A 19138-nucleotide genomic window follows, 5' to 3' on the forward strand; every position below is an offset into this window, starting at 1 on the left:
CTTTTTTTAAAAATTATGCATGGTTTACTTTTTATTAAATTCGTAGGCTGGAATGCCTCGTGGCAATAATTGTGTTTAAATGTAGTAGCCTAGTGCTTCAGCCTCTGGCAAGCTCCAAAGAGGGCGGCAATAGGTTGAGAGCAACGTGTTGGAGACCCATGGTGTAACGAGACAAGGTCTTTATGCCGCTGTTGTGTAATTTATTGTCTTTAATCATGTTTAGGCTATGTTTGTTCGGGACAAACAACAACGAAACAAGATCAATAACGTTACAATTTAATTTATTTGTTTATTTGTCATATGATGGATAAACAACCATAATATGCACGTCTTATAGGATCCTCAAGAAATACGCACTGAATAACGTTTGGCTGTAGCTGCCGGATAGGTACCCGCCCACCAACATGTACGCGCATGAGAGCTCGTGCCCAACACGGATTTTCGTGCATGGAGCTGGTTCCAAATGCTCCATGCAGCGCCATATTTGAAAATGGCGTATGCTAACATGCCGAAGCTAATCTGCACGCTCTTGACCCCCTGTGTAAGTCAGAGCTTGCCCTACCATGTGACCATAATCTATCCTAACAGTATTGGTATGTGTGTATGTATATTAATGTTAAATGTTAAGGTTAGTTAGATTTGCTTGATTGAGGGGTGCTGGCTGCTGCAGAGATGCTGCTGGATGCCTGTTTCTCTTTCCTCAGCAGGCTGCAGTACCTCAGAAACAGGAAGAAACCTGCACAGACACAGGATACATCATAATAACAACAATGACACAAGCATCATCAACAACAACAAAAACAACGACATCACCATTATAACAAAATTATCAACAGCAGCAACAACAATAAGATTCAAACACACACACACACACACGACTGAATGAATGCATGCACACTTGCATGGACACACACAACACATGAATCACACAGGCTTACCATGCAGGCCATTAAGGGTGCAGAATATGTAAAAAGAGATCTCCTGCAGGGGGGCTATGGCACTGAAGGTCATTACACCCCAGGAGATGCCAAGCATCCATGAGAGGGCCAAGAGGCTGAGGACCATCCCCCAATTCAGGCCCTTGTCCTGGGGTATAGGACTGTGGAGCCGGGCCTTCAGCAGCTGGTTCAGGACCACGCTGAACATGGTCACGTTAAACAGCAGCACCAGCAAGAAGTAGCAATAGGTCAGGATCTGCGGAATCAGATTATCCTTTTTCACAAAACACCTGGCACAGACAGAGACAGAAGAGAGGAGGGGAGCGGGAGGAGAGAGATAGAGGACAAGAGATACAATTGAGAGTGAGGATAGGCGATCATTAACCATATACACAGCTGTTACTGATAATGAGGTATGTATCAAAGGCCTATACTACGAAGACAGGTTACTGACTTACCCCAGTAACTTTGGAGTAATGTAACCGTTATTCTCCAAAAGAAATGCTTTACTGCATGTATTACTTCTGATGTGACAAACTGCTTGGAGATCAGCGGTAACTCCCAAAGTTACCTGCATGGGTAAGCCAGTAGCCTGGCTTTGTAGTAGTTTACCCCTTTGGGTATCTACTTACACAGATGTGGACCCCCCTTCTTCATTCTCTATCTTGGACTCTCCGTACAAATCCAGGCCGACAATTACGGCAACAGGGACAGCAGGCAAACCTGCAACACAGGCAAGAAGACAGGATAGCCGAGATAAAAAAAAAAACACTGAGCAGTGAGCACTTTGGAGTTAGAAAGCCAACAAGACCTCACAAACAAACTGAGAAAAGTCTTCATAAGAAACAAACAAACAAATGTGATTTATAAATGCCCCATAATATGCATATATTTCTTTTGCAAATGAAAATGGTACATGAAAGGTTCACTGTCAGTCCACTGCATGGCCTAGGTCCTTGGGGATCAATAAAGTATCTATCTATCTATCTATCTATCTCCTTTCTATCTGTATCTGCGCGCACAACATCAGGGGTGTTAGGGATGTTACAAAACAACATTTATTTCTTTTGCAAATGAAAATGGTACATGAAAGGTTTCACAGAATGAAAGCATGGAAATAAATAAGCAACATTTTCCACATCATTTGTAGATGACGTTCCCATAGATAACCAGGAAACTGGTGCTCCTGTACACATGAAGCTAGATGTGCTTGAAGATCCAGGCTAATACGATCTATAAGAGTTGCAGCACTTGCAGTAGAGTTGCAGGTGTTTCTTTTCCAATCAATCAATAAATTAATAAATCAATCAATCCATGAATCCATCCATACCACCATCACCTGTTCCATTTATCCATACATACATAAATATACATTGTCCTTCCAGCTGTGTTCTAAGCTCCCTCTTGTGAATCCATCCCATCACCCCAGCAACACACACACACACACACACACATACTTACCCCACCCCAGCAGGCCGAGTTTGAGCAGGTATCTCCTGATGTGGATGTTGAAGACGCGGATGAACAGCAGGTAGAGGTGCAGGCCCTCGATGGCGAACCAGGTGAGCATGCTCAGTTCGGCATAGTGCGTGAGCGCTGCCATGGCGATGCAGACAGCCGGGATTCGCAGGGCCGTCAGGAAGTCGTTGATGAGGAAGGTGAGGTTGAGGAGGAGGAGGGACACGCAGACATGCAGATGGATCCACAGGGAGTTCTCAGTCGGCCCTCTCCTGAGGAGAGAGAGAAGAGCAGAGAGGAGTAATCATGAGATGGGGAGAGGAGAAGTAATCATGAGAGGGGAGAGGAGGAGAGGAGAAGTAATCATGAGGGGAGAGGAGGAGAGAAGAGCAGAGAGGAGTAATCGGGAGAGGAGGAGAGATGAGGGGAGAGGAGAGGAGAGATGAGGAGGGGAGAGGAGGACAGAGGGGAGGGGAGAGGAGTAATCATGAGAGGGGAGAAGAGGAGATGGGGACAGGAGAGGAGTAATTATGAAAGGAGAGGAGAGAGGAGTAATTATGAGAGGAGAGATGGGGAGAGGAGAGGGTAGAGGAGAGATGAGGAGAGGGGAGATGAGTAATTATGAGAGTAGAGTAGAGTAGAGAGGGGAGAGGAGAGCCACTTCAAGCTGGTGTGTGGTGAGCGTTCTGCCGTATAATGGGTTGGGGAGTGGAGAGCAGAGAGGAGTAACAAGAAGAAACAAAAGAGGAGAGGAGAGATGATGGGTAGTGAAATAAGAGGGGAAGAGTGGAGAGGAGAGGGACAGGAGAAGAGTGGAGGGAGGAGGGGAGGGGGGAAGAGGGGATGGGAAGTGAGGGGTGGGAGGGTTGTTTGTGTGTGTGAAATCTGCATTTGGATGTGAGTGTTGGATATGTACAAAACAAATGTGTCTGTGTGTGTGTGTGTGTGTGAGAGAGTGTGTGTGTGTGTGCGGGCGCCTTACTGGTAGAAAGCATGTGTGAGCACCGTTAGGACAAGGAAGGCCAGAGACACACTGCAGCCAACCCGCGACAGTATAGTCAGGGTGTAAACAGATGCAGCGCTGAGAGGTTTTACCACACCTACAGGAGTCTGGAAACACACACAAACACAACACACATGTTCACACAGACATTCATACACATGCATAGTACATACATATGGCATTAATCCACACTACATGTGATGTAAATTTGGGCTGCTCGATTATGGCAAAAATCATAATCACGATTATATTTTGGTAAAAATTGTAATCTCGATTATCAATTAACAATTATTCATGAGGGTCTCCCCTGGGTCTTTGAAAATATTTTTCATAATCTATTTGGACTGAAGGAGCAACCAATCAGTGTTAGTGATCTAATGGTAGCATTTGCGTTTGCCTAATGTTATCTTTGTGCACTAGTAGAAGCTAAAAGACAAGTTGTACCATGCTGATTTAAAAAAAAAAAAACAGGCGTGTTCTAACATCAGATTAGCCAACTTGCCATAAATTCTCTCATTAATTTGGTCACCTTGATTGACAGTGATAGTAACAAACTTAGCAGAGAATGCCCTAGTTACAATTTCGGCGTGGATCATGATGCTACCGACTGCAGGAGCCCTCACACAACCCAAAACTGCTTGAGTTGCCTGTGCACAGAGGAGAGGGTCGTGTGGAGTGCAGGGCTTAAAGAAGCAGCGTGAATCAGTGTGCTGTATGAGTTGAAATTGTACCTATTTACAAAAACCCTAATTCTTAACGGAATGTGGCAAAATAATTGTTTTTTTTTCTCTCGATTATACTATTTTTGTGATTGTTTGGAGCCAAAATTGAGATTGAGATTGAAATTTGATTAATTGCACAGCCCTAATGTAAATCCAAATGGTATGGTATATATCTGCATTGTATGTGGCTGGAATCCATACAGCTTAAAGTGTACACACTGTACACATAGCACATGTTTTTAATCCACAGAATCTCTTACCAGCAGTACAGCAAAGAAGGACAGGTGATTGCACGAGCAGATCACCTTTCCTTTAACAATAGTAGTGTTACAACCAGATGAGTTCCATGTCGCAGTCGCCTCTGAAACACACAGACACAGAACCATATGCACGCACACACACACACACACACACACACACACACAGGTAAGGTGTGTTGCCTGAGACAGCTTGCTTCTCTGTCAAATGACAAAGGACTGGATAGGGTCAGGTCTGTGAGTGAAAACTATCCCTGAAACAGTCGCGACCATTAATTGGATCACCCCTTCACCCAGTTAGGAGTTAGGAGTAAACAATCCTCTAAGTTACTTTCCAATAGACGCTGAAGTCATAGCCAGATTAATGCAGACCAATTCCGGTCCAGCTTCATAAAGAATTACCTCCCTGTACTCCAGACCCGACAGAAGTGGTAACAGGACACTCTTAACCTGACTGAGCATTTTGGCCAGTTGGAAAAATACATAACCTCAAACCCAGTAAAGATGGCCGTGTTAGGACAGCCGAAGTTCTGATTAAGGAAAAAAATCTACAGAAGGCCATTTAGGGCACTGATTATTTTGCCAAATATACCGTAAAACTCCAAATAACAGCCCAGGCTTTTATTTTCCCAAATCGCCAAACTGCACCGGCTAGTATTAGAGACAGGCGTCTATATGAGACAGGCCTTTAATTCCCTTTACACAAAACTTTTCCTCTGCAAAGATGGAAAATATTATCAAATTAATTATTTCAAACACACTGAATGTCTACACATATGACTAGACTATCTGATGACAATTGCGGATCATCATTCATTTAGTGTTGAGATGTTCATTGAGTGAGATAAGATTTAAATAGTGGGGATAGCCAGAACAGATGAAACACGTTTTAATCAAACGTAATTTACAAAGACATCGTATCACACTGAAAGCTCATATTTTGTCACTAGCAACCTAGCCTATGTCCTTTGTCAAATACAGTTGCATTATCAGCCCTGACCAAAACCGTTCAGGAATTATTTATGTAAAAGTGGAATGTGCGTAATGTTTCATTCTCCCTCCTTTTCGGCACAAATGAAACAGCATGAGAGAGCATGAACCATATGTTTCTCCCATATTTTATTTGGCAAATTTGACAACAGTCAGCTTACATTTCAAATCATAGCCTACTTCTTTCTCTTTATCGCCATTGCAGTACGCATTTAGAATAAAGAATAACGTTTGTGAACCCTTTTGTTTTGTTGCCAGCCTAAAAACAAGCTTACCATCGGCCTATCCGCAAATTTTAAACAAAAGGAATGAACTAAACGATGAGTCGGACATATAGGCATAGTTCATATTGAAAAAAGTTATACAATTTGGAACTCTAGCTGTTCCCCACCGCAGTCTTTTAATGCCATCTAATCATAACGTTAGCGTGCAGTCTGCACCATACCGCTGCAAGTCCTTTCTGCAACGGTTTCGTCTCATTGCGAATCTTTGGTGTGAATTGGGCTTTAAACAGACGATCTGACGGGTTTTAGAAGATTAAATACAACCCGAAACAAAAAAACAGACCAGGCCTCTATTTGAGACCGGCCTTTAACCCAAACCTGTAGCCACGCCGTGCGTCTATTTGGGACTCGGCTATTATTTGAAGTTTTACGGTAGATGATAATATTCCTTCTTCAGAATAGATTTTTTTTGTTATCAAATATACCGATCATATTTGAGGGGCGGCTGTAAAAAAATCCCTTGCTCAAACAAGCTTCTCCGCCTCCGCAATCCCTGCCTGCGCTCTCGGCCTTCTATTTAAATGTCACTTCTTGTGCAGGTGCAGGATTGTTTGAATGGCTACGGCGGCAATCTTTTGTTTAACACATTTGCGAATCCTGAATTCCTGAGGAATACCTAAGTTATTGCATGTGCGTCTATGAAATACTGCCTTAATCTGTTTGTAATGTTTATCGATGTAATGTTTGCTAATTAAGTTAATCTGCTTGTCGGCAACATTCTATTGTTTGACACGATTGACGCGCTACACTAAATTTTTTTTCCCTTTCTGCTAAATATACTTGTGATGGTATTTATTTATGTAATACAAGACATGTAGGCTAACATAATGCTTTGTGTTATCAGAGATCTTATTATTTATATCCTGTTTGACATATACATGATTTGTCATACAGCGATCTACTGTAATATTGGGTTTTTATTCCTTCTTTATTGTACAAACCACATCTGCAATCTTCTCCGTTTGTACAACCTATTCAACTCGTCATAGTCCAAAGTCTTCAGTAAACCATAATAACTCTACTCCTGTCTGGGGCTGTGTCTGGCCTACACACACCATTAGTCACCACCAGACACCAGTGTCTGGCCTACACACACCATTAGTCACAAAACACCAGTCTTCCTCCATTTCTGCATGTAAATATGGTGTCCCCCAAGGGTCCATTCTAGACCCCCTGCTCTTCTCCCTCTACATGTTGCCCCTGGGCTCCATCCTCCAGAAGCACAACATCCAATATCACTGCTATGCTGATGACACACAGCTCTATCTGCCTTTCAGTCCAAATTGCACTTCCACCCTCAACAAACTGTTTAGCTGTCTTGAGGATATCAAATCCTGGATGGCATGCAACTTTTTGCAATTAAATGAAAGCAAGACAGAAATAATTCTCTTTGGCTCCCCCTCCTCTGTCACCAATTTAAGCAACGCACTTGGTCCTCTCTCACCTAACCTGCATAACCTAGTCAAAAACCTGGGCGTTCAGTTAGATGGGTCCTTAAATTTTAACAAGCATGTCAGTAGTGTAGTCAAAGCCAGTTTCTACCAATTAAGAACCATAGCCAAGCTGAAACCCATTCTGTCCGCAACTGATCTTGAAACCGTTGTCCATGCCTTCATCTCCTCCCGCTTAGATTACTGCAATTCTCTGGACATTGGCATGTCACAATCAAATCTAAACAAACTCCAGCTGGTACAAAACACTGCTGCTAGGCTCCTCACCAACACCAAAAAAGTGAGCACATAACACCAATTTTAGCTCAGCTACACTGGCTTCCGGTCAAATTCAGGATTGAGTTTAAAATTTTACTTTTTGTTTTTAAAGCCCTTAAAGGTTTAGCCCCGCCTTACATCTCTGAACTTCTGCCCCCACACTCTACTACCAGGTCACTCAGGTCGCAAGACCAACTACTGCTTGCTGTCCCACGTACACGCCTCAAAACCTGTGCCGACCAAGCTTTTTCTGTAGCTGCTCCAAAGCTCTGGAATACCCTTCCTCCACATATCAAATCCTCCCCTACAATTACCTCCTTCAAATCCAATCTCAAGACATATTTTTTTCTCACTTGCTTTTAATACAGTATGATGTTCTTGGTCTTGTTTTAATCTTCTTATTTATTTTTATTTATCTTATCTACATGTATTTTCTTGTCACTGCTACTAATGCTGTCTTGCTACGAATAATCACACTTAGTTTGTGTAGATGTATGGCCGTTGTGTAGATGTATGGTCTTATTGTTATGAAGGTAACCTTTTCTTTGTGTTTGTTCAGCACTTTGGCTCAACCCCTGTTGTTTTTAAATGTGCTATATAAATAAATGACTTGACTTGACTTGACTTAAGTCTGTCACATCCATATAGATTTAGCGCAAGATCCAAAACAGTTTTAACAGTTTGACTGTCTTTTAATTATCCTAACTCGTGTTTGCCACAAATTTTGTCTCTTTTGTTTGCTGAGTTTTCCCCTTTTCATGAGCATTTTGTGGGAGCTGCAACATTGATTGTCAGTAGGTGACACAAAAAGGGGTGGACCAGGGAGATTAGCTGGTGTCCTCCTTGCATTCCACCCACATATTATGAGATCATTGCAATACAATGATTTTTTAAATACACACACACACACAAACAAACAAACAAACAAACACACACACACACACACACACACACACACACACACACACGTACAAAGATCCTGAGGATAGTACACACTGACCTGAGTAAGAACAGACACACACTGGACACAAACAGAATGATAGACAGATGAAGGGTAGGATAGACGGAGGAGGAGAAGGGAGTACTTTACCATCTTTCACATCCCAGAAGACACACTGTGGCGCCGTGTTCTGTGTTAGAGAGAGAACAGGAAGACATGTTACACAAACAGCTAATGTCTACAGGGTGTGCTTGTATATGTGTGTGTGTGTGTGTGTGTGTGTGTGTGTGTGTGTGTGTGTGTGTGTGTGTGTGTGTGTGTGTGTGTGTGTGTGTGTGTGTGTGTGTGTGTGTGTGTGTTGGCTGCCCTTATCTGCAGCCTGCAGCACTTTGTGTGTGAGTGTACATCACTAATGATGGTACTCATGGCAGCACTTTGTGTGTGAGTGTACATCACTAATGATGGTACTCATGGCAGCACTTTGTGTGTGAGTGTACATCACTAATGATGGTACTCATGGCAGCACTTTGTGTGTGAGTGTACATCACTAATGATGGTACTCATGGCTCTGGTGTCTGCTCTGCACACGAGATGCTGGCTGTGCATGTGACGAAAATGTCGTCATGCAGGGGCTGCTGTGTAGGCTACCTCTAAAATGTTATGTGCCAAGAGCACTTTGACGACTGAGCTGTGCATGAGCAGAACTCCAGGAGAAGCAGCAACACTGAAAGAACTGTATTGTTTGTCTTGTGTGCTCTGTAGGCCTACATTGCCTCATTCTCACCATGTCCTTAAATATTGTAAAAAATCATTACCCAACATATTCCACAACATCCAGGAGATGTTTTTGTTTGCGTAACAGGTAACAATAGGCTACTCTGTATTTTTACGTGTGGAGTAGTTGGAAGACTCTGAGATACGTAATCTTTGAATCAATGACTGAACGTCTGAGGTTCTACCATGTATTGTAAGTAAGCTGTTTAGAGATGTCTATGTAACTCAACCAGATGGTCTGTAAGTACCCAGTGCATATCTGTATGCTTGTTCTGTTTAATAAACGGCAATAAGCTCCAAGATGTACAAGTCTTGTGATCTTACATCAATAAAACTGCTTATCAAGGAACCTGTTCAAAATATAACCACAAATCAATTAAGGATATAATTTGAACCCTTTTGTAGCGTCTGGATAAATAAATTCACACGACAGTAACACGGTTAGTTGCAGGAATGCATGTGTTCTCTTTGTTTGCTGAAACAAGTTGAAAAACTGATAATAACTACGGTGCAAGTCACGTGAGGAGCGCATGTAGAGCGTGTGTAACTGTGTGCAGACGTACTGTATATCAAAGCCTTTAGAAGGTGATGATAAGAGATAAGGGGGAGAAAGAGAGAGAGAGAGAGAGAATGGATGAATGAATGAATGAATGAATGATTGACAGAAAGACAGAATATACTGTATGTATGGGAGAGAACAGGGTGTGAGGTGTATGCTGATACAGGCGGTTCCAGTTCCTCACCACCAGTGTTGTGTTCTGCAGGGAGAACGTGAGTTTGACATGGTTCTCCAGGCCGCTGATGTCCTGTCCTAGATCCAGGGCCACCACACGACTCCTCAGCAGAGACAGGTTAACCTGTTCCACCTGTCCAAACACACACATATGCACAAATGAGTGCGTGTGTGTGAGAGAGAGAGAGAGCGAGAGAGAGAGAGAGTGTGTGTGTATCGCTTGCAAACCTGGAAAGTTTAATAGGAATTCATTGGATTCATTGAATAACACATAACAGCAGCAGCTTCTTCACAGGTCAGATCAGGATCTGAACAGCTATGCAAATATGTCCATGTTTTGACGGGGTCTGCATGCAAATAGCATTGGCAATATTAGTAGTAGTGGCCCAGGGGGTAGAGATGTCATTCAGCAACCTCTCACCTAGGCTGCAAAGTACTTTGAAGAAAAGTGATACAATGCAGTCCATTCACTATTCACCATAGTAGTGATTACTTGGTAATGGTGGCATTAGTAAGGTCTAATTGTTGTTACTGTAATAGAAGTTGCAGTATGTGTCTATGTTCTCTCCATGACTGGGGAAAAAAGCAGAGGGGGAAAATTCTGACTTCAGAAAGTCAACATTCTACCGCAATTTGTTCCAACCAGCTGATTCTAATTGGCACAACTTTTCAGCCAGGTAGAAGGCACAGTTAACCCCAATACAGGACTTTCTGCAGCCACATTTTTAAAGGACATTTAATCCAGACTGATGTTAAAAAATCTATCAAGCCTGTGACAGCAAGGGACCAGGCTTGTTGACACAGCAGTGAGAACACATGCTGCTTTACCCCATGCACACAGATAGATACATTGAATTTGTCCTGCAGATCCGCCTGGGAAGGATCCAATTGACGTCCGTTTTTTTAACTTCCCGTTATGACTTCTGTTCACCTAGTTTCACACAGGCTAGTATCCCGAGGGAAATTTAGGTAAACTGTATTCAAATCCTGCTGAAGGATAGAGAGCAGGCCCGCCATGGGGACATCTGATTCTCAGATGTGGTGGAGGCGATATGATGGGATTACAGTCCAGCAGGCAAATTAGCATTTGAATAAACAGTGGGTGAAACACAGGAGGAGGTCTGTGCAGCAGAGTGTTTAGGTTTCAAACAACATCAACATCAACAACAGAAAGGGCAAATACTTTCAGATATCAGTGCCTGGTAGATCGATGTATTAATTCATTGCATAAACCATTGACAGCAAAAATTCCGAACTTGTTGTCATTAACTATATACAGTGCATACAGAAAGTATTCACAGCGCTTAACTTTTTCCACATTTTATTATGTTGCAGCCTTATTCCAAAATGGATTCAATACAAAATTCTAGACACAATACCCCATAACGACAACATGAAAAAAAGTTTTTTTTTTAAATGTTTGCAAATGTATTAGAAATAAAGAATGAAAATATAATGTGTACTTAAGTGTTCACAGCCTTTGCTCAACACTTTATTGTGGCACCTTTGACAGCAATTACAGCCTCAAGTCTTTTGGAATATGAAGCCACAAGCTTGGCACACCTATCTTTGGCCTGTTTCGCCCATTCCTCTTTACAGAACCTCTCGAGCTCCATCAGGTTAGATGAGGAGCGTCGGTGCACAGCCATTTTCAGATCCACTGTCCAAATCTTTGCAAATCTTTCTAAGTCTGTCAGTGTAAGGAGGGCTTAAGCTAAATGTTGAGCTTGATCACAAAGGCTGTGAATACTTATGTACAAGTGATTTCTCTGTTTTTTATTTAAAATAAATTTGCAAAAATCTGAAACAAACTTTTTTTAAGTTGTCATTATGTGTTTCCACTTTGGAATAAGGCTGTAACAACAAAATGTGGAAAAAGTGAAGCGCTGTGAATACTTTCCGTATGCTGTTTCTTGCTCTCAGGTATGAAGCATTAGATCAACCAGTGATCAACTGGTTATCTTGACAACATGGCTAAGCATTTTGACTATGTTTTTCGTAAACAATGGCACAATGGCAGTGATATATTCATTTGCATACATATTTATTTTGAGGCAATAACAAAGGCTTCAAACAAGAGCATACTGAATTAATACATTGGTCAAACATAGATCTTACTGGGAACAATGAGTCCTCCTTGAACCAGTATGCGCCTATGTTGAGCCGGCCACCTGAGTTGATCTTTATCGGATCAAGGGCCTCTGGGGGGACCTCCATTGTGACATCATCCAGGGATGTAGACTAGCAGAGACAGTTCTGTGAGATCATTATTCTGAGGCAGTAATCTGACTAGACCTCTGAAGTTTGCCTACAAAAAAGCTACCATCTTTGCCCATATAAGGAGATCCGGTATCTTGAGATTTTTCCAATGGGAAAATAACATTGGGATTTGGAATTATCACACCTAAATTCGTGGGGAAAATGAAGACGTTTTCCCAAACACACTTTTGTCCTCTGCCTTCGAGTGGACACTGTGATCTCCGGTACGTGAAGGTGGCAGTTTGGTTTTTGCTACCCCAGAGCTAACTTGTGATGCAACTTGCCATTAAGTTAGTTAGCAAGTTAGCTCTGGGGTAGAAAAAATCAAACTGTGCCACCTTCGCATACCGGAGATCACAGTGTCCACTCGAAGGCAGAGGACAAAAGTGTGTTTGGGAAAACGTCTGCATTTCAGACTTTTTCGTTCCCACGAGAGTTTAACAGGTGCAATAATTCAAAATCCCCATGTTATTTTCCCATAGGAAAAATCGCCAGATACCGGATCTCAAAGATGGCAGCTTTTTTGTAGACGAACTTCAGAGGTCTCCTGTAACAAAAACACGTGTATGATGTGATCCCTAATATAACCCCCTCATTGACCCAAGTATTCGATTAGACCCCCATCCACGTCAACATTCAACTACCTCCTCACCAACTCATCCAACTATCCAATCATCCAACTATGCTGCCCCAAAAACACACATATACACACACTTCAAGGTTATTACCCCCCACCCCTCACACACACACACTCAACTACGCCCATGCACACACTCCAGGCATCCAACTACGCCCTCCACCCCCGACCCTCTACACTCCAAGCTTATAACTACACCCCCACACCTCACCCACCCCAACCCACCCCCACACCTCACTCACCCCACCCCATGCCAACTACACCCCCACTCATTCATTTAACCTTCCTGTCATACCTGCTGTCTGTCACCTGAAGGTAAAGATATGAAGAAGCTTGTCAGATTGTCACCAGATGTGACAGTGGAACTGATCAAGCTCAGGATGTTTCTCTGAAGGGGCCCCAAGGTCATGTTGCGTATGGCCCTGTGGTGGAGGGGGAACAATTAGGGTTAGAAAGTCTAATTTCACATTCTTCAGGTCTGACTACTCAAGGTGCAGTATTTCAGATACATTTTTGAAGAAATCAACTTGTGTTGCTCTCATTACTTACACTGTAGATTCATTTACTAATTGAGGTTACCGAGTTGACTGAGAGGTTTGATTGATTGATTTGATTTGGTGTGTTGTGGTGAGAGTGACAAAGGTTGCATGGTCAAGTGGCTGAATGATTGGTCTCAGTGTGTAGGTGTCAGAAGCATGAAGTGCATTAGAAATGCACTGTCTGTGGATTAGCTCTGATTACACTGGGTTGTAAAATGTGTCGTCACCGATTGGATCACGAATGGACAGTTGACACACACAGCCGTTTACGCCTGTCTTCGAGGTGTACACTTGTGCTCAGATTTTGTTAACTACATCACTATGTCACTTGCAATGGAAACTTTCTTATTCTTATCATAGACACTTTAGAATGCTTTAGTGTTCACACAACAAAATACATTGTAACATGGGTCACATGGTCACAAACATACTGGGGTGCATTTCCCAAAAGCTTATACGTTAGCAACTTACATGGTTGGAACTATGCAATTACGACTGTTTAACTAACGGTTACCCAAAACGATAGTGTGAACTAGTGGTCCAATTTACATAGTCCGATGCATCGTTAATCTATACAAGTGTTTCCCAAAACCATAGTTCCAACGAACGTGATGTTATGTAGTTCGAACTTCACCTCCTGGCCTGTGCTAAAAGCATACTAGAAGGATAATTCTGGGAATCTTCATATCAAAGACGTCACTGATGCCAGTTATTTGAGTGCAGATTAATAACTATAAATGGATTCAGGTTTCTGGTAAATATTTTACACTTCTAACCAGCATACAACCATATTCTTAAATGCCTTAAGCAGAAAATACATTATTCCAATGTCAATTTGCAGCAACATACACATATATTGTAGCCTTTGATATTAACATTGTCATGGGGATAACATGGTCTGCACAATAGACTGTATATAGGTTGAAATTAAAGTAGCTTTGAATTAACTTTTACACATGTGTCATTTTAATGTGCTGGTGAAACAGTTGTGTACTCTATTGTTATTTATTCTCAATTCACTCTTTCATGCCATCAGCTCTGTGGCACAGTGCGTTAAGGCTGATGATAGCCTAAGGTGTACAGCATATGACCGTGTCCATGAATTTGAATCTGGGGTGAAGAAGAGATTTTGACTACAATATTCTCACCATTGTTTACCTAGATAGATAAGTTTGTTTAGATGAGTCTATCTACAGTATTGTACAGATCATATTATCCCCCACTCCATGACAATGTTAAAATCAAAGGCATATTCTCAACTGACTGAACAAAACTGCACACCTTGTATCTGCAGGTGGGTGACTGACTTGCTTGTACGTGGCTGCAAATTGACTTTTAAATTATGAGTTTTCTACCTAAGCCATTTTAAAATATGGATGTATGGTGGGTAGAAGTGTAAATATCACCAGAAAACAATCCACCAGAAACCTAAATCTATTTATAATTATTAATGTGCACACAAATAAGTGGCATCAGTGAAATTTTTGGCATGAAAATCCCAAAACTATCATTCTAGTTTACCACAGGTCGAGAAGTGTAGTGCGAACTAACAAACTTTATGACAGTTTACGCAAACGTTCGTTGGAACTATGGTTTTGGGAAACACCTACTGTATGTAGCTCATGCCTCGGACTATGTAGTTGCACCACCATAGTTTTAACTATCTTTTTGGGAAACAGTTGTGTCTACTTAACTAGTTCTGACCAAGTTACTAACGTAGTTGCTAACAAAATGCACCCCATACATGTGACATCACCCAACAGACAACAGACAGTTCCCCTGATAGGCTACAGGGTCCCACAATGGAAAAAAAGGTTCCCCACGCAAACAACCCCAAAACCTAGTCCCCCCCCCCCCCACACACACACACACAAAAACATAGCCTACAAACCCCTAATACATAGCCAGCAAACCCCTAATACATAGGCTAGCCCACAAACCCCCCAGAACAAAGCTCTCAATAGTAAAGGCCTACCTCTCCAGTAACTGAAGACTCTTGCAATCTTTCATTTTATCCTTGAATCCCAAGATGCAATCTCTATAAATATTATGTATTGCTCCAATCTCCAATCGCAGTTCCAAAAGGTGCTGTATGACTGCGCAGGAACAATTGTTAATAACTTCAGGAATTGATGTAAGAGGACCTCCCCCATTGACCGGAACAAATACTCCGCCAGCTTTGGACCCTTGAAAGTATTGAAAGTCCCAGTCGTGCACACATTCATCCAGGGGATACGGTTTGCAGGCATCATCACTGGGCTGAGTCATGTTAATAGCACAGTCTGCGAACAGAGAACAGGGATGAGGATTTAGCCAAGTCTAGCCTAGTTCAGTTTAGTTTGGTTTAGATTACAGTAGCTACCTTCCAGTGCATGTCTTACCAATGTCCAAAGTCAATTCAAGTTAATTAAATTTAATTCATATACAGTAGTGTCATTACATATAAATATGTCTGAAGATGCTTTACAGCAACCAGCTTGAACTTGAACCTGAACCATTCATAGTAATTGTTAATTAAAAGTGTGTATACTGTAGGAGGGTGCATGTACTTCACCTGTTAAGTTTGACGAAATGGAATTGCTATATACTCCCTCAGCCAATACGGGTGAGGTAAAAGAGAAGACCACCGACTTTCCTGCAGGGCATGGCCTATTTTTGAGTCTGGCTATAAGGATGTAGGTGTCGACGGAGACCCCTATTCCTGTTGTCACTTTACATGTATACATATCACTAGATCCAAAAGAGTTCTGAAGAGTGATAAAATCTGAGGACGAAAGAAACAAAAGACTAACCGACATTTTGTATGATAGTGACATTCATTCTGGAGTAGAATAGTGGCTTATTGTTTCTTTTTTGTTTTTGTTTTTACCATGCTTCAAAATATCAAACCACACCACTGTGCTACTGTGCAAAAACACACATTTGCACTTTTTTAATGATATAATGTAGTTTTCATTAGTTTCAGAGATATAGAGTATCACTACAGTAGCCTGTCATTTAGTATTTATTTAGAGTCCAAGAACATGTTGAGCACACATAAGAACCTGAACACTGATGAAAGGTTTCTCTCTGAAAAATCATTCAATACATCTACTGCTATGCATTCCCTTTTTGCACTGGAAATCCAGTGGGCCTTACCTGTAGAGATGTTAATGCGAACCTCCCCGTTCCCAATGTAGAAAGCCGTTTGAGCTAAAACAAGAATCAGACGCATCATGTCCCACTAACATTGGCATATTAACCAAGGCCTATATGTTTAAAATATATTGTTAATGAAGAGCACGAAAGATACTTACGACAGTCGCTCAGCACAGTGTGTTTTCCGAGCCAGAAACAAATAGATGCCCAGTACATGTAGTATGCCAACATGACCAAATCAGGACACTGCCCATGCATACATTCGTTAACACAGAAAAATTATACTTATGGGGAGATTATCCAGATCTAGTCGTGGCACCTCCGATGACTGGCTAGGTGAACGTTTGTGCTTCGACTGCTGACGCATAGTAGGCTACCCACAAATTTGCATTCTATGATCTCTTCCTATGGTTGGCAGTTTCCCCTCTGGTTGGGCCAACTGTGCAGGGATATTATATTCCCACACAAATTTACAAAATTGTTACATTTCAAGCACTTTCACCTTTTCTGATTAAGTTCTAAGAAATAGGCCTACCAATAATGATCAAAAATGTTATTTTTTTTTTAATTGAATTTCCTCATCTTCTTACAAAAAAGAATGATCATTAATGTGATCTCACAGGGGTAAATGGCAAATATGCACCATGATGTCTATATCATTGGTAATTGAGCTAAAGTATAGGCCTACATCTGTTGAGTATTTTTAGCTTACATAAATTATTATGGCGGAACACTGCTGAGTAACACAAATATTAAACTGGCTCAGCGGACCATTGGCTGAAGCCTATACATTGAGGACATATACACCAGCAGGTGCAAAAGCAGAGCCTCCCTCATCATGAAGGATGACACTCATCCTACACACAAACTGTTTGCCCCCCTCCCATCAGGCAAGAGGCTACGCAGCATCAAAGCAAAGACAACCACAGACTGAGGAACAGTTTCTTCCCATCTGCTGTTAGACTGATAAATGAATCACCGCTACTCTGATCTGACCATAGACTGCTACCGACACACTGCACTTTAGTCATGAATTTGAGCATCCTGAAAACTGATGTAATTCACTGCGAATACGGCAATGTTAAATATTTCTTATGATGATACATGTTTACCCATAATCAGGGCCGTCGCTAGCCTGACGAGCCAGACCCACATTAAAATTAAAATGTAGGGTCTGGGCACTCACCGTTGGCAGTGCTCAGTTGGAGGGGCGGGATAATCGGTTGTCTTTCAAATTCCCTCTGCAAGCAATAGGACAGCGCTGAGTCCATTCGTTTCCCACCAGCGGAGCTAGTTGGCTAGTTCAAACTTTTGGCATCTTAAAACAAGCTTAACTCGTGTCACACTGTTGGCCAACAGCAACATCCATCTTCTTTGTTTTCAAGTAGCAGGGAATTCAAGCCAAACTGTTGCAACTCTGCCATCAATCATTATGTTAAGCCCGCCTAACGACCCTATACACGATTTGATTGGCCTGATAGAAGTTTAATTTTTCGAGCTCATGGACACTAATATTTTGACAATTAAAGGATATAATGCTGCCATGTTGCTATCTTGACATTTCTGATTGCTATACAAAAACGAACTATAGGCCTATACACTGCAAAAAATGAAATCTAACCAAGTGTTATTAATCTTATATTAAGATTAAAAAATCTATTTGGTATTGTTTTTAGTATGAAAAGACTTACCTAGCGCCCTCTCAAAAGAACATTTTGACTTAATTTAAGAAGATTTTGACTTATTTTAAGGAGTCTTATCAAGACAAATTTGCTCAACGCACTGGCAGCCAAATTTGCTTGTTTTTAGGACACATTTGCTTAACGCACTGGCAGCCAAATTTGCTTGTTTTCAGGATGAGATGTCTTAAAATAAGTCAAACTTTTTTTAAATTAAGTCAAATGTTTTCACAAGGAAGCGCTAGGTAAGTCTCTTTATACTGAAAACAATACCAACTAGTTTTTTTTATCTTGATATAAGATTAATAACACTTGGTGAGATTTTGTTAGATAAGCAGTTTTTGCAGTGTAGCCTAAGCCACCTAGCAAAGTATGAAGCTACGGGATGTAGACCTGAGCCTACCCTACGATATGCTCATGAACGCAGCATGACCGCACTTCACTACACCATGAGCTAACCGCATCCGATCGATTTTACAGCACTTGCAAGTCCGAAGAAGTCTTGCTTCGATCCATAGATATGGCTTCATCAATGCGAGTCACGTGTTTTGTCTATTCAGGGGCGCCTTCAGGAAGTAATGCTATGGTACGCACACCCGACCCACCGCCCCCCCCCCCCCCACGCAAAAAAAAAATACGCGTGGACAATATTTGTCCGTTTCCCGGTTTTAGCCCCGTGCATTGGTCAGCAAAATAGCCTACATAGCATAACAACATCCACATGCAATAATACAACAACAACGTCTACTATGACCTATTCATTTGGACAACTTGATACAGCCCTATACAGGCTAAAGTTACCTTGTTTTGTTCTTGACGTCTGGCTTTAAACAGCTGTAATGCAGTCTAACGTTCTGACAAGCACACCAATTGCCTACCTTGTTCTTGCCCATCTGGAATAACTCCTCTAGCTTTGCTGCCTCCATAAAGTTGTTTAAGCTTGTGATATCCATCATGAGTATTGAATTAGTGAATTAGCTCAACATTGTGTGCTGATGACCATATATAGATATATAGATAGCCGAGTAAAAGAAAACAACAAGTAGCCTACTTGTTGTTACTACATGCCTGCATGCGT

The 19138-nt window shown here is 41.7% G+C and overlaps 1 protein-coding gene across 2 annotated transcripts; it reads right to left on the minus strand.

Annotated features, from left to right (window-relative positions):
• Nucleotides 1-275: 275 nt before the first annotated feature.
• On the minus strand, nucleotides 276-16722 carry LOC143121226 (adhesion G protein-coupled receptor G3-like). Of its 2 annotated transcripts, none has more exons than XM_076281605.1 (14): nucleotides 16540-16722; nucleotides 16382-16435; nucleotides 15798-16007; nucleotides 15219-15525; nucleotides 13000-13126; nucleotides 11927-12049; nucleotides 9819-9941; nucleotides 8452-8491; nucleotides 4382-4482; nucleotides 3379-3506; nucleotides 2400-2668; nucleotides 1571-1661; nucleotides 939-1228; nucleotides 276-736 (listed from the first exon to the last, which is right to left on the minus strand). In XM_076281605.1, the coding sequence occupies exons 1-14, from the start codon at nucleotides 16637-16639 to the stop codon at nucleotides 630-632; spliced, it is 2070 nt and encodes a 689-aa protein (XP_076137720.1). In that variant the 5' UTR covers nucleotides 16640-16722; the 3' UTR covers nucleotides 276-629. The 2 variants fall into 2 exon arrangements, with proteins under 2 accessions (XP_076137720.1, XP_076137721.1); XM_076281606.1 differs by having other exon boundaries at nucleotides 15798-16030.
• Nucleotides 16723-19138: the final 2416 nt, after the last annotated feature.

The sequence above is a fragment of the Alosa pseudoharengus genome, unplaced genomic scaffold, assembly GCF_046254945.1.
Source record: "Alosa pseudoharengus isolate Yale_2024_CS ecotype anadromous, Long Island Sound unplaced genomic scaffold, YU_APseudo_1.1 YU_APseudo_1.1_scf_13, whole genome shotgun sequence".
Taxonomy (NCBI): domain Eukaryota; kingdom Metazoa; phylum Chordata; class Actinopteri; order Clupeiformes; family Clupeidae; genus Alosa; species Alosa pseudoharengus.